The sequence below is a fragment of the Cucurbita pepo genome, chromosome 12, assembly GCF_057944985.1.
Source record: "Cucurbita pepo subsp. pepo isolate OVF chromosome 12, ASM5794498v1, whole genome shotgun sequence".
Lineage (NCBI taxonomy): Eukaryota > Viridiplantae > Streptophyta > Magnoliopsida > Cucurbitales > Cucurbitaceae > Cucurbita > Cucurbita pepo.
The window spans coordinates 3,435,870-3,455,880 of NC_141809.1; the positions used below are offsets into that span (position 1 = coordinate 3,435,870).

The 20,011-nt window shown below is 33.2% G+C and overlaps 2 protein-coding genes across 2 annotated transcripts; one reads left to right on the top strand and one right to left on the bottom strand.

Annotated features, from left to right (window-relative positions):
* Positions 1 to 7,920: 7,920 nt before the first annotated feature.
* LOC147789837 (uncharacterized) lies at positions 7,921 to 8,577 on the bottom strand. Its single transcript, XM_087129128.1, has one exon. It carries the CDS (start codon positions 8,575 to 8,577, stop codon positions 7,921 to 7,923), a length of 657 nt encoding a protein of 218 aa, XP_086985254.1.
* Positions 8,578 to 15,391: 6,814 nt separating this feature from the next.
* On the top strand, positions 15,392 to 16,166 carry LOC111806335 (Calcium-binding EF-hand family protein). The gene has a single exon (XM_023691599.2). It carries the CDS (start codon positions 15,654 to 15,656, stop codon positions 16,026 to 16,028), a length of 375 nt encoding a protein of 124 aa, XP_023547367.1. The 5' UTR covers positions 15,392 to 15,653; the 3' UTR covers positions 16,029 to 16,166.
* Positions 16,167 to 20,011: the final 3,845 nt, after the last annotated feature.

The window sequence follows — 20,011 nt, forward strand, 5'->3', positions numbered from 1 at the left end:
AGAATAGAAAAGAGAGAGTAAAAAATGGGGAAAAGGTGAAGGGAAAGTATGAACAATGAAGCTTTTAATTAAATAGTGGACCCCACTCAAGCTTAACATATTTACAATTATTTCTCTACAAGAATGGCATCTTTTTTTCTTTTTCATTCCCACATTATTGAAAAGGTAAACAATATTCATTGCAATAAAATGTTTTCCCTTTGTTTGGTCACTTCTCCCAATCAACCTAACAAAATATTTTACCAAACCATATTATAATTGATCCAATTTAATGATGTCTTTATATATTTTTTTTTTATAAGATTAAATTATATATTTTTCTTTTTATTTGAATCTAATCGATTTAGTTCTCTAATTTTTAAATATTCTATTATGTTTTTAAATGTTAATTTCGATAAGTTAGTGGAATGAACTTTAATTTGTATTAACTTATATGTGTTAGGATTGCACAACAACGCACACATTCGATCAAGATGAACACAAAGAAAAAATTCAAGGAGAAATATTGGTTAAAGGTTTTATTGATGATTTCATGTATTTACACCAACCAAAAATAGAAAGAAAGTACACTTTGAACGGGGACTAATGGGTATATATATGGTTTCCGTGTACTAAATATAACTTTAACAGAAATATGATCTACCAAATATATATCTCTTCAAGAAATATCTACATAATATTTCTACTAGATCTTTTAGTATAAATAGGTACCAGGCTCTATATCCCAACTCTAGGTAGTAGAGTGCAATCTTTAATATATCATCTGGTTCTTTCTCTCGTATGTATACTTGACTTGATGGAAGTAGTGCTCATTTTTTAATAAGTTTGGTTTGTTGATTTTGTACGTTAGATCGATCTTTCGATTGTTTATCTTATCTGTTGGATCCATCTCTACTTTGTTGATCTTATACGTTTGATGGATCCTTGATTTATTTATTTTAAAACTTTTCATTTGTTTATTTCATATATCTTTTAACTTCGTGTTTATGATCACTATATCTTTAAAGAGATTTAGATTTTGAAATTTTGTGATTATTTAGTATTTTGTGAATAGCTTTAGGAAGTCTTTTAATGTTATAGAAATCTTTTGAATGCATTTGGGTTCTCAAGTTTATGAACGTTGAATTAGAGAAAATTTTCTTTGTTTATAGAGCCTTTCAAGAGTATTGTGGACTTTGGATACAATCAAGTGGATTTAGATTTGTTGGACTTGGGCTAAATAATTTAATGAGCCTATTTTTCGGTTCATTCAAACCTACCTCTAAATATCATGATCCAAGTAAAAAAAAAAAAAAAAAAAAAAAAAAAAAAAAAAAAATCATGGTTTGCTTCCTCTTACTCTCCGTTTGACTTGAGTTATAAGGCTCGAGGTTCTATGAAAAATAATTTCTAATTTTTGTATATTTAAACTTTCGAAATTTTATTGACGACTTTAAAAATAGATTTTCAAGATAATTGAGAAGAGAAAAATCTTTAAAACTCTAGCAAAATATAAAAGAAAATAGTAAAAAAAAAAAATTGAGAAGAGTTATATGGGGAAGAATAAAAAAAGAAGAAAGGAAAAGGAAAGAAAAAAAAAAAAAGGAGAGGAGAGGGAGAGGGCATGGAGAAAAAGAAACCAAAACTTCCTTCAAGAAATCTTCCCAAAATCTTGTGGAGATCATACTAACATATTCACTTGTAAACACATTATTAGTGATGGGTTGTTACCCGTAGATGTAAGAGAATTTCTTCTCTCTAAACCACATAAATATTTGAGTGTCTCTTTGTGTAATTCGGTTCGTTGTTGTTGTGAGTACATTCAATCTTGCTTCCGCTGTTGCTACAACAATTAGTATCTTAGTTTTGTGGTTGTAGCATTTGACAAACAACAACTTATGTACGTAATATGAACGATATGATATGATTGACGTGCATAACGACGAACTAACATGAAATACAACTCTGACATACGCATGAAATATACGATAAACGATATGAGAAATGATATGACAAAAGGATATGATATGAAGGAAGATGCTAGCAGAGTTATATTAAATGATATTGAAAATGAAAACATGTTGGAAACCCATGCATTATTGTGTGCTCATGCATTGGGGATACCTCTTATCCCTCACGATAGTACGGAAGCGTACACTAATAGGCAGGGGAACGATCATTATGTTTATCATAATTCTGCAAAAGACCCAAATCTATCTTAATATTTGCTAGCCCCTCTAAGAAAAGAAATCCGTATGGAAAAGAGAAATGGACACAAGATTTTTTTTTTTTTTTTTTTTTTTTTTTCTTTTGTGCAGTCTCGTATAAGCTTTGAATGGAAACACAACAAATGTGGTAAGAAAGGGGCTGTTATACCTCAGAAATCACAGGCAGTAGCTGACTTTGAGCACACCAATAGGTGACAGTGGTCAGTGTAAGTGGATGTAAGTGGACAGATAGCAACAGGTGTTACTATCTTACTTAGAAACATGCATACATGTTTTGCTTGATTGTTTTTGTTTGTTATAGGTATATTATTTTGAGTACGTCATGCATATACCTAGAAGCATGATTTTTATTAGGGAGGAAAATAGAGCATGCATTTTCGAATATGCAATAGGGATTTTTATAATTAGGAATCTAATGTAAAATACTTCACCATAAGGTGAGAGATGTGTTACCTTAATATTAATAATAATAATAATAATAATAATAATAATCATAATAATAATTATAATTGAAAAAAAAATTTAACAAAATTAAAACTCAAAGGAGTATTTATTAAAGTTTGATGATCTAATCTATTATAATTCATCTTAGTTCAGCAAAAATTTCTATTATTCACTCAACTTTAGACCGTTTTCCCAATAAAAACAACAATAAACTGCTTTCATACCTCAAGCTACTTTCAAGAATGATTTCACACCCACACATATGCTCATTAAGAACAATGACTAGTTTAAGTTTGAGGATATATATATATATATATATATATATATATATATATATATATATATATATATATATATATATATATATATATATATATATATATATATATACCCAACACCACTCCTCTTCAACCTAAAGCTTGAACTCTCAATCCTAAAAAAAATAAAAAAGAAATTGCTCGTTGTGAGACAATCTACATCACCAATGAAGGTGTCTAAATCGAAGGTAATGGAAATGCAAAAAAATAATAAAAAAATATCCTTATTTTTAAGGTGAGTTGCATCACAAATGTGAACATATTGAAAACTTCAAGATGCTAGCAAGAGGTTGAGCTAATGGAGAATGAATGTTAACCTATACAGTCATTCCTTGAAGACTTAGGTGGTGATTTGCACCACAAATGGAGGCAGCTAGAGAATAGGGGAATGACTCAAGGATTTGTGAGAGAAAAAAATATTACAACAAGAGAAATTTAATGGAATAAATTATGAAGCCAAGTCATATAAGCAAACGTAAAATGACTCGCAATCATCCTAGAAATATTTTAGGGAGTACCGTGGAAGTGATAGAATGTGTTATTTTTCTTGTAGGACTTGGTTATAAATGTGGGGTGTAACGTGGGGAAAAACTGAGTTGAGAAACAAATATAAAAAATGCGATTTGTATAAGGATTTGATGAATACTCCGTAAACAAAAATATACAGAAAAAAAATTTGTTAATAAGAAAAGAGCTCGATGGATAATGGAGAGAATGATTACTCAAGGACGAGCAATCTATTACGTATGAGGGTATGAAAACTCTCCAAAAGTAGAGTTATACCAAACCTATTGTAGTTAATTTTGCACTCATGCTCACTATTTTCTCATTAATTGGTCAAATTTCTATTGTGGTTCAACAATTTTTTTTTTTTTTTTCATAAATGAGTCTAATTATACATTTAATTTAGTTATTTGTTAAAATTTCAAAACATTTATGTTTAACTATGATGTTGTAGCAAAAACAATCATGCTGATAAATCTAGAAACAAATTGCTAATTCTGATGCAGAAGCAATTTACAACACAATTTTTTTGAAGATGACATGGAAATTATAATCCAAATCAGCAAGCCACATGGGTCATTGACTACCCAATTAGGAACATCCTAGGTAGTCGACTTATTACTTTTCAACGCTAAATGGGAAACAATATAAAAGAGGAAGGCTACCTAAAAAGAAGAGAGCCACCTAAGTGGAAAACGAACAAAACACCATAAAGGCCTTTGTTGCTGTAAAACCAGTGGGTAGGTGGAAGAACCCTAATTTAGCAGCGGTTAATAGTAGAAGAAAAAGAAGATCAAGAATGATAGATTAGGGCAAAGAGGTGGACGAAAGAGCTCAAAGGAGGAGAACTTTCATTGGAGGACATCAACAAAAGCCTGAGCTCTCTAATCCTTTACCCTCTTTTCTTATTCTATCAATTTTACATGATTAAGATGTGAATTCTTCTATTTAATTCAGTTCGTATGGAAAGTTGAACCTTATAGGAGAGACAAGAGAGTTTTATGTAGTTTAAGCATGTTGGTGGTGTGGATTTAGTTTATTAAAGTGTTGTTATTAATGGTTTACATGTTTATTTAGTTGACCACTTTACATACATATTTGTTCTCTTATTCAAAAGGGATGGAGCAATGAAATACTCTTTAATACTCTAGTTTCATTGCAAGGATTCTTAGAGGTAATTGAAGTGTTAGGAATAATTCTTATTGAAGTGTTAGGAATAATTCTTCTTCTATAATCTTGTTAATAGAAATTACAAAACGATTATGGAAGTAATCATCATGCATAACTCTCGAGAGTGGACTTGACAATCTATTAAAAGGAGCTAAAATCCACCACAAAGTTCAACAACTTATTTACTTAATCTATTAGCCGAACCTTTCTCATTGTTGTTGTTTTTCTCATTGCTTTTTGCTTTTGACATTTGACACTCTGCATAAATTTTAATTAAATAGATTAAACTCACCAACACCCATTTGAATGATACCAAAAACTCACTTAATTCTCAGCAATAAAAGTAACGAAGAAAATAGATTCTCTATGGAACCGATAATTTACTTATCAATTGCTATTTGTGATAGTGAATACTTGACACTTATTCTTTTGAATTTTACACCATTTTATTATTTACATCATTTTATTATATACATTCATGAGCAATCAGAGTGTCCCACAACACAAAACACTGGTTCAATAATATGGAGCAACATAATATTAGAATTTAGTGCAACTTATTGTTAGTTTGAATTAGTGAAGATATTCGTAATCAGTTAATATTTGGAGAATATATTAGTTATGAAATATATCTTAGATATTTGTAATCAGTTAATATCTTTAGCTTTATGATTTGATTAGCAGTATATTTTATTTCATTTTCACGATCTAGTTAGTTTGTATTTTCCTTATTTATAGGTATTAGTTGGTAGCTTGTATTCTATTTAAAGGTTGTGAATTTCAATGGAGATGGAAATTCTACTATTTCTCACTCTTAACTCTATATTGTTTTATTGAGTAATAATATTTTCAGATCTATTCACACTTTTGAGTGGTAGATATGTCAGTTGGTATCAGAGCCAAGTTGGTAGCCAAGGGTTTGATATTATTACTCAACGAGATGAATTGTGGAAATGCTTCTATGGGTATAGCTATGGAAAAGCTTGTTGACAATAATTATAAGTATTGGAAGTTATGTATGAAAGCTTATCTACAGGCTACCAAGGGTTTGATATTATTACTCAACGAGATGAATTGTGGAAATGCTTCTATGGGTATAGCTATGGAAAAGCTTGTTGACAATAATTATAAGTATTGGAAGTTATGTATGAAAGCTTATCTACAGGGGCAAGATTTGCCTGATTTAATTGAAGGTGATGACACAGATATTCCAGCAGATACTTCACAAAATGCTGAATTAGACTGAAAATGGAAGATCAAATGTGGAAAAGTTTTATTTACCTTACGAACTTTGATTAGCAAGGAGTATATTGTGTTAAAATAAAACTCACTGACTTGTGAAGTAACTATCACCCACACTAACGATAGAACGCTCTGATACCGCTTTGTGAAAAATACTACTCGAGTACTTGTGAAGAAGATGTCGAGAGAGGAGAGACAAGGAGATAAAGAACACTGATTTTATTAAAAAAAAAAAAAAAAAAAAAAAACTTTTCTATTGCACTCTATTTCTTTTCTCTCTTGCTCTCTTTTTGCTCTGACTTTACAATAAAAGATTATGTATTATAACTTTTTTAACGCTGATAATAGGTATGAGAGGGACCCCATAACCCTACCATTATTCACAAAAATACTCTGACTTTTGTTTCACGTGACTTTTCAAATTAACCTCTCCTAACAACTTATTTAAAATTAACTTATTTCCTTAACTTTTCAAATTAACATCTCCTAACAAATTATCTAAAATTAAAATCTATCATTTTAAGTTTATTCCAACAAAACTCTCCCATAAACTTAAATGCTATATTCAACGATTCCACCTACGCCGTTTTCGTTTTCTTGAGCTTAGTCATGGTTTCTTCAATTTCCTCTCCTTGTCCTCGAGTAGCAAACTAAGCTTGTCCTTTTCTGACGAAACATCATTTAGAGCTTCTCGAGAACAGCCCATTTGAGAACCAACTCCTTATTTCTCCCGTTCTCAGCCATGCTCGACTCAGACATCATAACTTTTTTCAGTTTACTCAATTCCCTTCGCAAGTCCACATGACATTTTCCACGACCATTTTTGCCTCCTCCATTTCGACTTTATCACGACTGATTATCTCAATTGTGTGTCGTAAATTCATTGCCTCTTGTTGGACCCAATTCAGATTCACGTCAAATGAGTCTCTCTATTGGGTTATCATCTCTATATCTTTCTCCTCTCTCACTAGCTCTTCCACCAGACCATCAATCCCCATTAATAAGTTATTCTCTTTCTCCACACCTTCTTCAATTTTCTTCCCAAGCTTAGAGATTACCTTCCCATTCTCTTCCTTCTCCTGTTTGAGATGGAAATAACTCTCACTCAACTCATCCACTTCTTTCTCTAACCTTTCAATCTCCATTTCTAAATCTTTCTTTTCTTTTTCAATTTCTACTTTCTCCTTCGAAAGGTGCTTGTTCAGGGATTTCAACGTCTGCAGCTGAGACTTCTCCACAGATTTATCGTTTTGGGTTGTTGCTTTGAATCTTTGTTCTCCTCATGATCTGACAGTTTCTTTGGCTCATTCGCTGATCACATCATCATTGTTTTGGGATTTTGAAGGGATTGCAGCTTGCATTTGCACCATCTGTTTGTCATGTTCAATCTGCTGTTCCGCCATCCTTTCTCTCCATTCCATCTTTTCTTCTTCCATTTACTCTTCCATTCTCATTCTCTTTCTTTTTTCTTCCTCAAATTCCCTTTCCCTCCATTGGAGCTCTCTCTCTTCGAGCTCAAGCTCTCTGTTATCCGGTTGTTTATCCTTATTTGATTTTCTTGTCTCCGATATCGCGATTTCGCCAAATCCGCTGCGTATCACCTCATTTCCAACGGCTTCCACCGCCTCATGACTACTGCCATCGTCTTTCGTGCCGCTGTGTTCTTTTGCTTTCAACTTTTCATTTTGGGCCATCAAGAGAATACCTTCGTTTGTTGCGTCATCCAAAGCTAGGTTGATCGTTTCTTTCACCTTTTTCTCGGCTCGATAATGTCTTGCAAAATGTCCCACTCTGCCACAATTGTAATATTTTTCGGAGTTACAATCATTCACATAGTGATCATACTTTTTATATTTATAGCAGTGAATGTTGGAATAATATCCTTGACTGTGTCCTCTTCCACACCAATTTGCTTGGCTCGACTGTCTCTTCTCCTTCCAATGTCCTTCATTTCTACTGCCTTGACCACCTTGACCATTTTCGCGACTTCCTCGACCTCTACCTTGAAAATTTTGAGAGTAGAGTACCTTTTCATCTTATATTGATGCCTTGGTTTGAAGTGCTTGATTGAGTGTTTCCTCCTCCTTTTTCTTACGTTGCTTGTGTGGCTCGAGAGAACCGGCGAGCTCATCGACCGTGAACGTCGCTAGGTCCTTTGACTCTTCTATCGCACATACAACCTTCTTGAAGTTGTTGGTTAACGACTTGAAGATCTTCTCCACAACCCACGTCTCGGGTAACATTTCTCTGTTTCGATTTAGTTGGTTTACCATAGTCTGTACGTGCGTAATGTAGTTAGATACATTTTCTGACTCCTTCATCTTCATGCTCTCCAACTTGCCACGAAGAGTTTGGAGATGCACTTGCTTGACTCGGTCGGTTCCTTTGAGCACTTTTTCTAAAGTGTTCCACTCTTCTTTTGAAGTAGTTGCCCTAACAATCTTCTCAAAGACCGACTCGTCAACGGCCTGAAACAGCATGTATAATGCCGCCTTATCCTTTGATTGCAATTCTTTTAGCGCCTTGTTTTGTGTTGCTATATAACCTGTAGTATCCTTTGGTTCTTCGAAACCTTCTTCGATCACTTCCCATGCATCTTGAGAACCGAGAAGAGCTTTCATTTGGATGCTCCAATTCTCGTAGTTCGTCTTTGTTAATCGCGGTAGCGTCATTTGACCCATCACATTTGCCATTGGCTCTAATACCAATTTGTTAAAATAAAACTCACTGATTTGTGAAGTAACTCTTACTCACACTAACGATAGAACGCTCCGATACCGCTTTGTAAAAAATACTACTCGCGTATTTGTGAAGGAGATGTCACGAGAGGAGAGAAAAGGCGACAAAGAACACTGATTTTATCAAAAAGTCTTTTCTATTGCTCTGTATTTCTTTTCTCTCTTGCTCTGTTTTTGCTCTCTGTTTTGCTCTGACATTACAATAAAAAGATTAGGTATTTATAACTTTTCTAACACTAATAACAGGTATGAGAGAGCCCATAACCCTACCGTTATTCCTAAAAAGGCTCTTGCCTTTTCTTTCACCTTACTTTTCAAATTAACCTCTCCTAACAACTTACCTAAAATTAACTTGTTTCACCTGACTTCTCAAATTAACCTCTCCTAACAAATTACCTAAAATTAAAATTTAGCATTTTAAGTTTATTCCAACATATTGATTATGTTCGTGATTTAAAGTCACCAAAGCAAGTGTGGGAAACACTTCAAAAGCTGTTCACTAAGAAAAATACAGCTCGATTGCAATTTCTAGAGAATGAACTAGCTGTGGTAACTCAAGGTAATTTTTCTGTTGAAGAATATTTCTTGAAAGTGGAAAATCTGTGTTCTGAAATTTCAAAACTAGATGTTGAGGAGCCAGTGAGTGATGCTCGATTACGGCGTTATCTTATTCGTGGATTACGAAAAGACTTTATGCCCTTTGTTTCCTCAATACAAGGGTGAGAAAATCAGCCTACACTTATTGAATTGGAGAATCTGCTTTCTAATCAGGAAGCTTTGATTAAGCAAATGACTAGTAGCAACAAGCTTTCCCTAAAGCTAGAAGATGTGTTGTATGTTAAAGATCATAGGAGACAGAATTTTTATTCAAAGCCTTCATCAAGCAATGGTAATCAATTGGGAAGTGAGGAGTCGTCAATGAAGCCATTTAAAGCTTGTTACAAGTGTGAAAAACCTGGCCATTTTAAACTAGATTGTCGTGTGAAAGTGGTGTGTCAGTCATTGCAGAAAACCAGGCTATATTAAGCCAAATTGCCGAGTTAAAATGTAGGAATCAGAAGTAAATGTTGTACATAAAAGTAAAAGTTCTTCAGATCCAATTTGGGAACACTACTTAACCACTGAGGTTTTTGACCAGTCAACAAATGTGACTTCGGCTGTACATCAAGATGATGTATCTGCAAATGCTCATGCCTTTATAGACTACAATGAAGAATGGATCGTCGATTCTGGTTGTTCTCACCATGCAACTGGAAACGAAACTCTTCTATCAGATGTTCGTCCACATTGTCAAAAGAAGGTCATTGTGACAGCTGATAATTCAATGCATCTTGTGACGAAAGAATGAGATTTGAATGATGTGAGTGTTCTGCTCAAGGACGCTTATCATGTTCCTGGTTTGAAGAAAAACCTTGCTTCTATATCACAAATAACAGATTCAGGAAGGTATGTTCTTTTTGGTCCTAAAGATGTTCAAATACTTTCTAATGTGAAACATGTAGCTGCTAATATCACGTTCTGTGGAAAAAGAAAAGAATCTTTGTATGTTTTATCAGCTAGTGATGAATATATCAAGAAAGCTTATCATAATGCAAGCTCAACTCTTTGGCATGCTCGTTTGGATCATGTGGGTTTTTAGTTGTTGCAGAAAATATCCACAAAACAACTTCTTGATGGTGTCCCTGTCTTTAAAGATATTCAGCATGATGAGATTTGTCCAAGCTGCCAATATGGCAAGTCTCATCATCTTCCTTTCATAAGCTCAAAGAGTCTTCAACAGTATTCGAATTGATTCATTATGATCTTTTGGGACCAACGCGAATAGCAAGCTATACTGGCCTTCATTCCGTGATGGTGTTTGTGGATGATTTCTCTTGTTTCAGTTGGGTATACTTCTTAGAACACAAAAGTTAAGTTTTTTCAAAGTTTATTTAGTTTAAGCATGCTGTGTAAAAAAGAATTTGAATTGAAAATCAAGTGCTTGTGCACGGATAATGGAGGAGAATTTCTTTCAAATGATTTTATGGAATACTGCAAGGAGCATGAGATTAAACATCAACTGACTTGTCCAAAAACCCTACAACAAAATGGAGTGGCTGAGCGCAAGTTAGCTCATCTTATATCAGTTTGCTTATCTTGGCTGCATGCGAGGAGTCTTCCAAGAGAGTTATGGCATCAGCTTTTCAAATAGCTTGCCATATTGTAAATCGACTACCTCCATATTGAGGGACAGAATCATCACCATTCGAGTTGATTTATCATCGTAAACCCAATGTGAGTTATTTTTTATTTTTGGGTCTATTTGTTATGTTCATGTACTAAAACATATTCGAACTAAACTTGACCCAAAGGCCAAGAAATGCATTTTTGTAGGCTATGATACTCATAGAAAGGGTTGGAGGTGTATGGATTTGGAAACAAAGATGGTTGTTGTGTCCAGTGATGTGGTGATTGATGAAATTTCAAGTTACAAAGACGATGCAGATGGCAGCAACAGTAGAACTACTGTTGCACTTTTTCCTGATAATTCTACGTTAGGGAGAAAAGATTTTTCAATTGCAAGAGACATTCAAGCTGAAGAAAATACAGAAGCCGCTACAAATATTGAAGTTGCCACAAGAAAAAATCCTCAAAGACAGAAAAAAAATTACCAAGTCATTTGTCTGATTTTGTAATTGACATCAATCAATTTTCTGTTCTGTCCTCTTTTTTTATGGGACATACAAGTGAAAATGAGCCGAAGTTGTACAGTGAAGCTAAAGGAATTTCAGAATGGGAAAATGCAAGGATGGAAGAAATTTTAGCACTCGAAAAAAATGACACCTGGGAGCTTGTACCAAAGCCTCATGATGCTGATTTAATTACTTGTAAGTGGGTTTACAAGGTGAAGAAAACAGCTGATGGTAGAATTGATAGACACAAAGCTCGTCTTGTTGCTCGTGGGTTCTCTCCGCAATATGGTTGAGACTATGATGAGACTTTTAGTCCGATCGCAAGGATGGTAACATTACGGACAATCATCTCTTTAACTGCTAGTAAAAACTGGAAATTATGGCTGCTTGATGTGAAAAATGTTTTCCTTTATGGAGAGTTGGATCGTGATATTTTTATGGAGCAGCCGAAAGGATTTACCTCTAAGGAATATCCTGATTATGTGTGCAAACTTAAAAGGCATTATACGGACTCAAACAAGCTCCTTGTGTTAGGTTTGGTAAGATTGTTCAATATCTTAAGTTTTGTGGTTTTAAGTCTTCATGTGCTGATCCAAGCTTATTTGTTAAGAAAACAACTAGATGCACCTTGCTCTTACTTTATGTTGATGACATATTATTATTGGTGATGATATTGTTGAAATCAGTAGTCTCCGAGATGCCTCATTTGTCCGTTTTGAAATGAAAAGATGAGGTGAAGTTGATTGTTTTCTGGGTTGGAAATTAAGAAATGCAATGATGGTTATTTTCTCTCTAAGAAAGGACATGCATCAAGTTTATTGCAGCGGTTTCGTATAGAGAATTCAAGAGAAAAAACTACTCCTATGGAACCAAATATCAAATTAGCAGAAATGAAGGGAAGTCATTAGTAGATATTAAATTCTTTCGTCAACTTGTTGGTAGTTTATTCTATTTAACTATCACAAGACCCGACATTGCTTTTTCAGTAGGAGTTGTGTCTCAATTTATGGATCAACCACATAAGACTCGCTTAATTGCAGCAAAAGGATTCTTTGTTACATCAAGGTCACTCTAAATTATGGATTAATGTATGAGAAATCAATGTCATTTTTATCGAGTGGTTTTGTGGATGCTGGTTGCGCTGGTGACGTGAACGACAGACGCTCCACAACAGATTTTTGTTTTATAGCAGGCTCTGCTACAATTTCACGGTGTAGTAAAAAGCAAAGCACCATTGCTTTGTCAAGTTGTGAAGCAGAATATGTAGCTGCTACCATGGTTACTTAAAATGTTTGTGGCTCAAGAGGCTTATTCAAGAAATGGGGACTACTCTTAATCAGCCAATTCAAATTAATTGTGATAATGAAAGTACAATAAAACTTGCTAGAAATCAGATGTTTCATGCTCGTTCGAAACATATTGAAACTCATTATCATTTTGTTCGAGAGAAAGTGTTATGGTAGGACGTTGAATTGCAGAAAACACATACTAATGAGCAAGTTGCAGACATATTTACTAAGGCACTTGCCAAAATGAAGTTTAAAGTTTTTCGCAAGGCTTTGTAGTTATTGAGAAATAAGCTTGCACTAGAGAGGCTATCAGAATTTAGTATTTGCTAGTTTGAATTAGTCAAGATATTCATAATCCGTTAATATTCGGAGAATATATTAGTTATGGAATATATCTTAGATATTTCAGTTAATATCTTTCCCTTTATGATTTGATTAATAGTATATTTTATTTTTTTATTCTCAAGATTGAGTTGGTTTATATTTTTCTTATTTGTAAGTATTAATTGGTCGCTTATATCCTATTTAAACGTTGTGAATATCAATGAACATTGAACCTCGATCCCAATTCTATTTGTCATTCTTAACTCTGTATTGTTTTATTGAATAATAATATTTTCAGATGTACTCACACTTTTGAGTAGTAGATATTGTGTCACATAAGACAAATTTTGTACATAACACGACTTTAACATCTCATGATTGAGATCAACAACCGTATCAACCACCTATTAATCATACATGACTGTTCAATCTTTAACTTATAGTGACACATGTCTCGTATTAACAAACAACAACACATGCATCACATAGGCATACATAAGCATCAATTTCTATAACTCAGTATCTTTAATCATCATAGTACATGTTATTCATGCATCTAACCGTTTATCCAACCAAACCCTAAAGGGTTCTAACACTAAATGCACTTACTTTGATTAGTGAAATCTAACCATTTTAAACTTCTTTTAGTTAATAGAAACTTTGGATTAATCATAATCAATATCGCCAACAACAATCATGTACAACTCATATATTTATAATCCCACTCAAAAAGCTTAAAGAGCTAGTGAACCTACTCAAAACCTAAGAAAAACTACTCAACTAGGCTCAAACACAAGGAAATCCAACACAAAATATGGTGAATCGCCAATTCGGGCTGAAAAATTTGGGTGAATCTAGATAAACTAGATTGAACTATGGTGACCAATTCTTGTGGGGTGCTTGCAAAATGAATCGAGTCTCGAAGACCATTTATTTATTTTTTAATAATCTATTCGAAGAATGTGTTCTTGTTGGTAACTATTCTTGTGGGGTGATTGCAAAAGATCTGGCTAGTAGCCTGCCATCTTTGGCAACATTGCCCACCCCTAACCGACCTTTCAAACCATTCATTTGGTATGATGCATTCTTTTGTTGTTCTACATAGCTTGAGACTTCTATCGAGAGGATTTCTTGGACTCGACTTCTTGAAATGTATGTTCTTAATTGTGATATTGATAAGATTAACGAAACTATAAAGATGAAATTCAAATGGTTAAAACAATTATAAAAACTAAATTGAAAACCTTTAAAACAGTAGGAACCTAAGTCAAATTAAACTTAAACACAAGGACTAAATTAAAATATATTCCAAAAACGTTTTTAAAAGCTAAAGTATTACAAACCAACCTAACTTGTTTACACAAGAACCATTGAATTATTTTATTCATTTCGTCTCTCTCTCTCTCTCTATGTTATATACATGTGGATGCAAAGGAAAAGAAGGAACAAAAATGGGACCTTCAACCATGAGGGGTCACTTTCAAAAAGTATATCAGAAATGGACACCAATAATGTCTCTCCTTTGATAAAATACAAAATATAGAAGAATCCAAATCCCACATAAATTCAAACAACGAAACTCCTAAGAAACTTCTTAAGAAACTCCAAACCCTCCCATCACCAATCATCTCATTCCCATCTCTCTCTTCATTTCGTCTATGCACACTATTTTCTCTTTCTCAGGCAACTTCCTCGAACCTTCTACTTCTCGTTCCAATCATTTTCGCCCTTATACGTGTCCCTTTCTATGTTCTTATCAATCAAGTCAGCACGATCTAAAATTATTGAATGAAACTACCACAATACATTTTGGTTAAAAAATGGCTTTAGTGATAGAGCGAAAACGGAAGGAAATTACTCCTCTCTTCACTTCTCAAATTTTCAAATTGTGACGTTTTTGGACCCATTCAAATTATTCGAGTTGTAAATTCCTCATCCCAACAATTCTTATTAAATCATAAACCTAATCCAATCTAACCATAGGATTTTTAACTTTAATAGAAGTAAACAATTAGTCAGTAAAATATCTATTTACTTATTTTTAAGTATTTAATTGAAATTTACAACTCAATTTCAATATATATTTTTAAAAAATTATCTTTCAAATAGTAAAAAATTATTTTTAAGAATAATTAAGGGATAAATAAAAAATTATACTTATGAAATTAAATAATAATAAAATAAATACCCGTTTGATCATTGGACTCTCTTTTTTTTTTTTCTTCTTGAGTTGTTTCCTTCTCGTCTTTTTGAGTTGTTTCCTTCTCGACTTAGGATCTTAGCATATTATGTATATATAGAATTGTATATTAAGCAAAAAAACACATATTTTAAATTTATATCTAATCTAATTTTAAGAATGTTCATGAACCAATCTGATTTATAAAGTTTTCGATTATTTGAACCCAACCTAAATAAGTTCATGATTGGACTCAAACTGAATCGATTGAATTGATAGGATTTTTTGAACACTCTAGCTTTCTATCTCATTCAAAATATTTTATTTTGTACATTTTCTCTCTCCTACTAGTGGAGTAGAAAACTAAATGATGGTTAGCCACTCATAGGGAAATATTTTCTATATCCTCTTTTTTATGTATTTAAAGATTGGGGGTATCATAGACAGGTAAGATTGGATGATTTTGAGGGAAACTTTGACATCAACAATTGCCATTTCAACCAAATCCATCAACAAAGCTCTATATATAACTCCCTCTTCATTTCAACATCTCTCTCATCTTCTGCAATGGATCAAAATCAACATACCTCAAGTAGAGTAGTTGAAGAGTACGAAGACTTGTTGCCAGTGATGGCGCAGAAGCTGGACGTTGAGGTGTTTGTGGCCGAGCTTTGCAGCGGTTTTCGGCTGCTGGCCGATGCATCGAAAGGGGTGATAACAGCGGAGAGTTTACGGCGAAACTCGGCGTTGTTGGGAATGGAAGGGATGAAGAAGGAGGAAGCGGAGTCGATGGTGAGGGAAGGAGACCTTGATGGGGATGGAGCTCTCAATGAAATGGAATTTTGTATTTTGATGGTGAGGCTTAGCCCAGGAATGATGGAGGACGCTGAGGGTTGGCTTCAAAAGGCGCTTGATGAAGAACTAAGTAAAGTTTCTTGTTAGTGTTTTGTGTTCTTGTGATTGTAATTTATTGAATCGGTGATGAACTCAAATAACAGTGTACTTGTTGTTTAATGGTTTAAGAACATGGGAGCTGTTTGTAGTTTAATCTGAATTATAAGAATCGCTGATTTGATAATATCTGAATTTAGTGTTTTAAAACTATGTTTGTTTTCTTACCAGTTGTTTATGATGGGTTTTATGTCGTTTTTTTTTTTCTTTTTTGTTTAAAACACAAATACAGTGAGAACAAGGGCACGTGCATAGTGTCATCGTCATGCTCGTCTAGAGCGTGTTGCCCATGGCCGCATGCTTATGCCAAGTCAAATCATTTATGTTTTTACATGTTACTTTTGTATTCCTAAGGGAGTATGTACTCCAAGGGATATGACTAATTGTCAACTTCTCCCTACCAATAGTTATATACCGTGAGTCATTGTTGTTATCTTTTTGCTTGCGTATATAACACCAATTTTAATTTCTCAAATTTTGCTCTCAAAACCTCTCTTTTGAAATCTCTCTCTGTCCCCTTTTTCTAAAATTTTCTTCTTAAATTTGGGCCAGAAGCTTGAGCATACGTCGCTTGGCCGTAGGCGATGTAAGAACGAATTGACTTAACTCGCTTATTGCTAGAAAGCGAGTGCAACACAATCGCAAGTCCGCTGCATCAAAAGTGCGATTGTGAAACTTAACCTCCATAATTGTGCTATCGGTCTCATGTCAATTCTTTCAACAATGAAAAGGTCATTAGATAGACTAACTGAAATTACAACCATAGTACATGTAAGTCTAAAGTAAGTCAAATCAATTTAGATTTGTTCGCCCTAAGAATTGTCAAACGCGTCAACATTTACAAAATTAGAGGTCCAAAGATCTTTGCAAACTTTCACAAATAAGATTAATTTAACAAATGATTTAAGTAAGAGTTGAGAGAATGTATAAGTCTTAGATCGACCTTTAAATTTACGATGATTAATCTTAGATTTAAAGATGACTCGTTCAGAAATTAGCTTGATCCAGACTAACCTAATGAATATGGTTAAATTCAAACCTAAATTTGAAAAGAAAAGATAACATCAAAAACATTCTTCAAACACAGGAACTCGTATTAAAAAATGATTATTCAAGTTGAATAAAAGCTTTTAAATTGGCTAAAATTGTAATTCAATTGTGTTAATAGCTATTAAATGAAAATGGAAATAAATAAATAAGGCACATCAAAAAGTCCAAATGGTTAGTTCAACTATTAAAAACATTGTATAAAAAATTATTAAATGAAAATTGAATAAAATAAAGCTTATAACATGAAAATTCCATAATGGTAGTTCAACCTAAAAGTCTTTAAAGTGGATTCCAAAGGGTTATTTATTGTAACTTCATGCTCTACTTATCGCTTGTTATTACTAGCATCATAAAGAATTTGGACTAAAAAATTTCGTTTCTTTTTGTACATTAACTAGCTTTTGAAGATGTAATAGGCAAAAGCATCTTGAATTTCATTGTTTTGCTTCTTGTAATTGCTCATTCGAGGTCATACAATGGATCAATGGTTGGATTCATTTCATCCTTTTTCTTTAAACGGATTTGTCCTCAAATCAAAGTCTATCATTTCATACATTAAAAAGAGTCAAATTAGCCACATTAAAAATATTAAAAGTAAAACGTTCATTGTACTCACCTATGAGATTTAACTTATATGCATTGTAATTGATATGGTGAAATACTTGAAATGGATCATCTCTCCTTGGTTGAAGTTTAAACTTCCTTTGATTTGGAAACCTTCGGAAACCTTTCTTTTCCTAGATCAACCCAAACCTGGTCACCAATTTCTTTCTTCTTGAGTTCGTGTGAGTGACTATCTTTTGATTTTTATTTTCAATCCTTTCTTTTTATTTATGAGTGATTTTTATTTTATTTATTTATTATATAACTATAGAAGAAGTTGCATCACAAGTAAACATATTAGGTGAAAAAGATGATAAATCTATCGGAGTTAAAGGATTAAATCCATACGTAACCTCAAAAGGTGAATATTAAGTGATGTTATGAGTCCCTTTGTTGTGTGCAAATTCAAGAGAAAGTAGAGTTCTTCCCAAGACTTAAGATTTTTAGAAGCTAGTGACTTAAGCAAGGCTCCTAATATTTTATTAACGCCCTCGTCCATCCGTTCGGGGTTGACAAGTTATAGAAATAAAAAACATAGTTCCCAATTTTTTCTACAAAATTGTATAAGAATGGCTTAAAATTTTTACACGTTTGTGGGTAACAATAGTTTGGGAAATACCATGCAATCTAACTATTTCACTAAAAAATATATTAACTATGCTATTTAGTTACATGAAATGAAATGTGGTATCTTACTAAACCAATCAACTCCCACAAAAAAATGTTATCAGGGTGTCTTCTAGACTTTGGTAATTCTAGAACAAAATTCATGCTAATGTCGACCTATAGTTTATTAAAAACATTTAAAAGTGTGTTTAGATTTGCAAAAACAAAGACAAATCTAAAAAGAAAAGAAAGTCACGACATAAGTAGGAAACTGGAAGCTCTCCAAAAGAAGCTAAGAGTGGACACATTCATCAACGGGCTTTTTATGGGGAAGAGGAGGATTGAGAAACGACAAAGTAAGTGGAAAAGTAGTGTATATAAGGAAGAGCAGTTGATTCCCTGCTAGGGAATTAGCGGGATTTTGATGCAAAAAAAAAAGGACCAATTCACAATAGAAATCCACCTCCGCTCTCCTCATCTTATCTTCCTATTTCTAACGAAGAGCTTGACTTCGACCTTTCCAATTTTGAGTGGCCTCCCTACCTTTGAAACATATGCACATTCTTTCCCATATTTCCTCATTTTCAACCTATTAAAAAACAATTTCATTTCAATTAATTCAAAATTATTTTTAAATCATTTAATTTTTTAACACCCTGCTTATTAAAACATTGCAAAAAGTGCAAACGTAAGGTTACAAAATGTGATTTATATTTTAATCTCTCTCCTACGGTACAATTAAATCTTGTTTACCCAACTCCCAAAATGAATAACTCCTTTAATAAATATGCATGTAAGTTATTTATGTTACGCTAATGTTCTTTCTTGATTGAAATGTTCTATAAATAGCCAATGTATTTGACTTTGGTAAGGTAAATAATTTTCAATTCAATCATGGCAAAAGAAACTAGCACACTTGGAGCAATGGTGGTCCTTTTGTTAGCCGTCAATTTGCAGGGCTTTGTTCGAGTTACAAGTGCAGATGATGACTACAATTCACCGATATGGGACAGGTGGCTCGATGAAGATAGAGCTTACTATTTAAGGCCGTGCTTGAATCTAATGAAGAGTGCGAAATGTCAAGTGCAACTCTATAATAATTACTTCAATCTTAGTAAGGAGGAATTGGATTTCAATTGTTGCGTTTTCGTCAAAGTCATGGGAAAGAATTGTGCTCTTGATTTTGCGGGTTGGTTCGATTATCCAATTTTTGAAGTTTATAAGCCTAACCCTATGAATCTCTACAAAAGATGTGTTGCAAGGCTTTCTTCGTCCATCCCACCCATGTCACTGTAACCTTGCAATTATAGATGAATTCTTACGATCTATTAATAATAAACTTGTATCATGACTGCTTACTCGAATTCATATAAAATTATTGACATAATTCCAACAATCTAGAAAGATCTAAGATATAATTGGGTGTGATTTCCTAAAAATGAAATTAGAATAAAAGAAAATGAATAATTTAATATATACCTTAACAACAACATCTCTAATGTAAATGTAAATGTGTGTCTATCGGTCAAGGTCATTTTCATTTTTTCTCAAATGTGACAAACCAACGAGGGATGATTGGGGAAGGAATGAGAGGAAATCGAGAGGAGTGGGGAATGGTTGTTTAAAAAAATTAATTATTTTTAATTATTTTTAATTATTATTTATTTATTTATTTTTGTTATATATTACATATGTGTCTAAGCTATCTACGGCTC

What these genes read in the sequence shown, in the direction of transcription:
- LOC147789837 (XM_087129128.1), bottom strand. Translation starts at nt 8,577, where the DNA reads ATGGCAAATGTGATGGGTCAAATGACGCTACCGCGATTAACAAAGACG.
- LOC111806335 (XM_023691599.2), top strand. Translation starts at nt 15,654, where the DNA reads ATGGATCAAAATCAACATACCTCAAGTAGAGTAGTTGAAGAGTACGAA.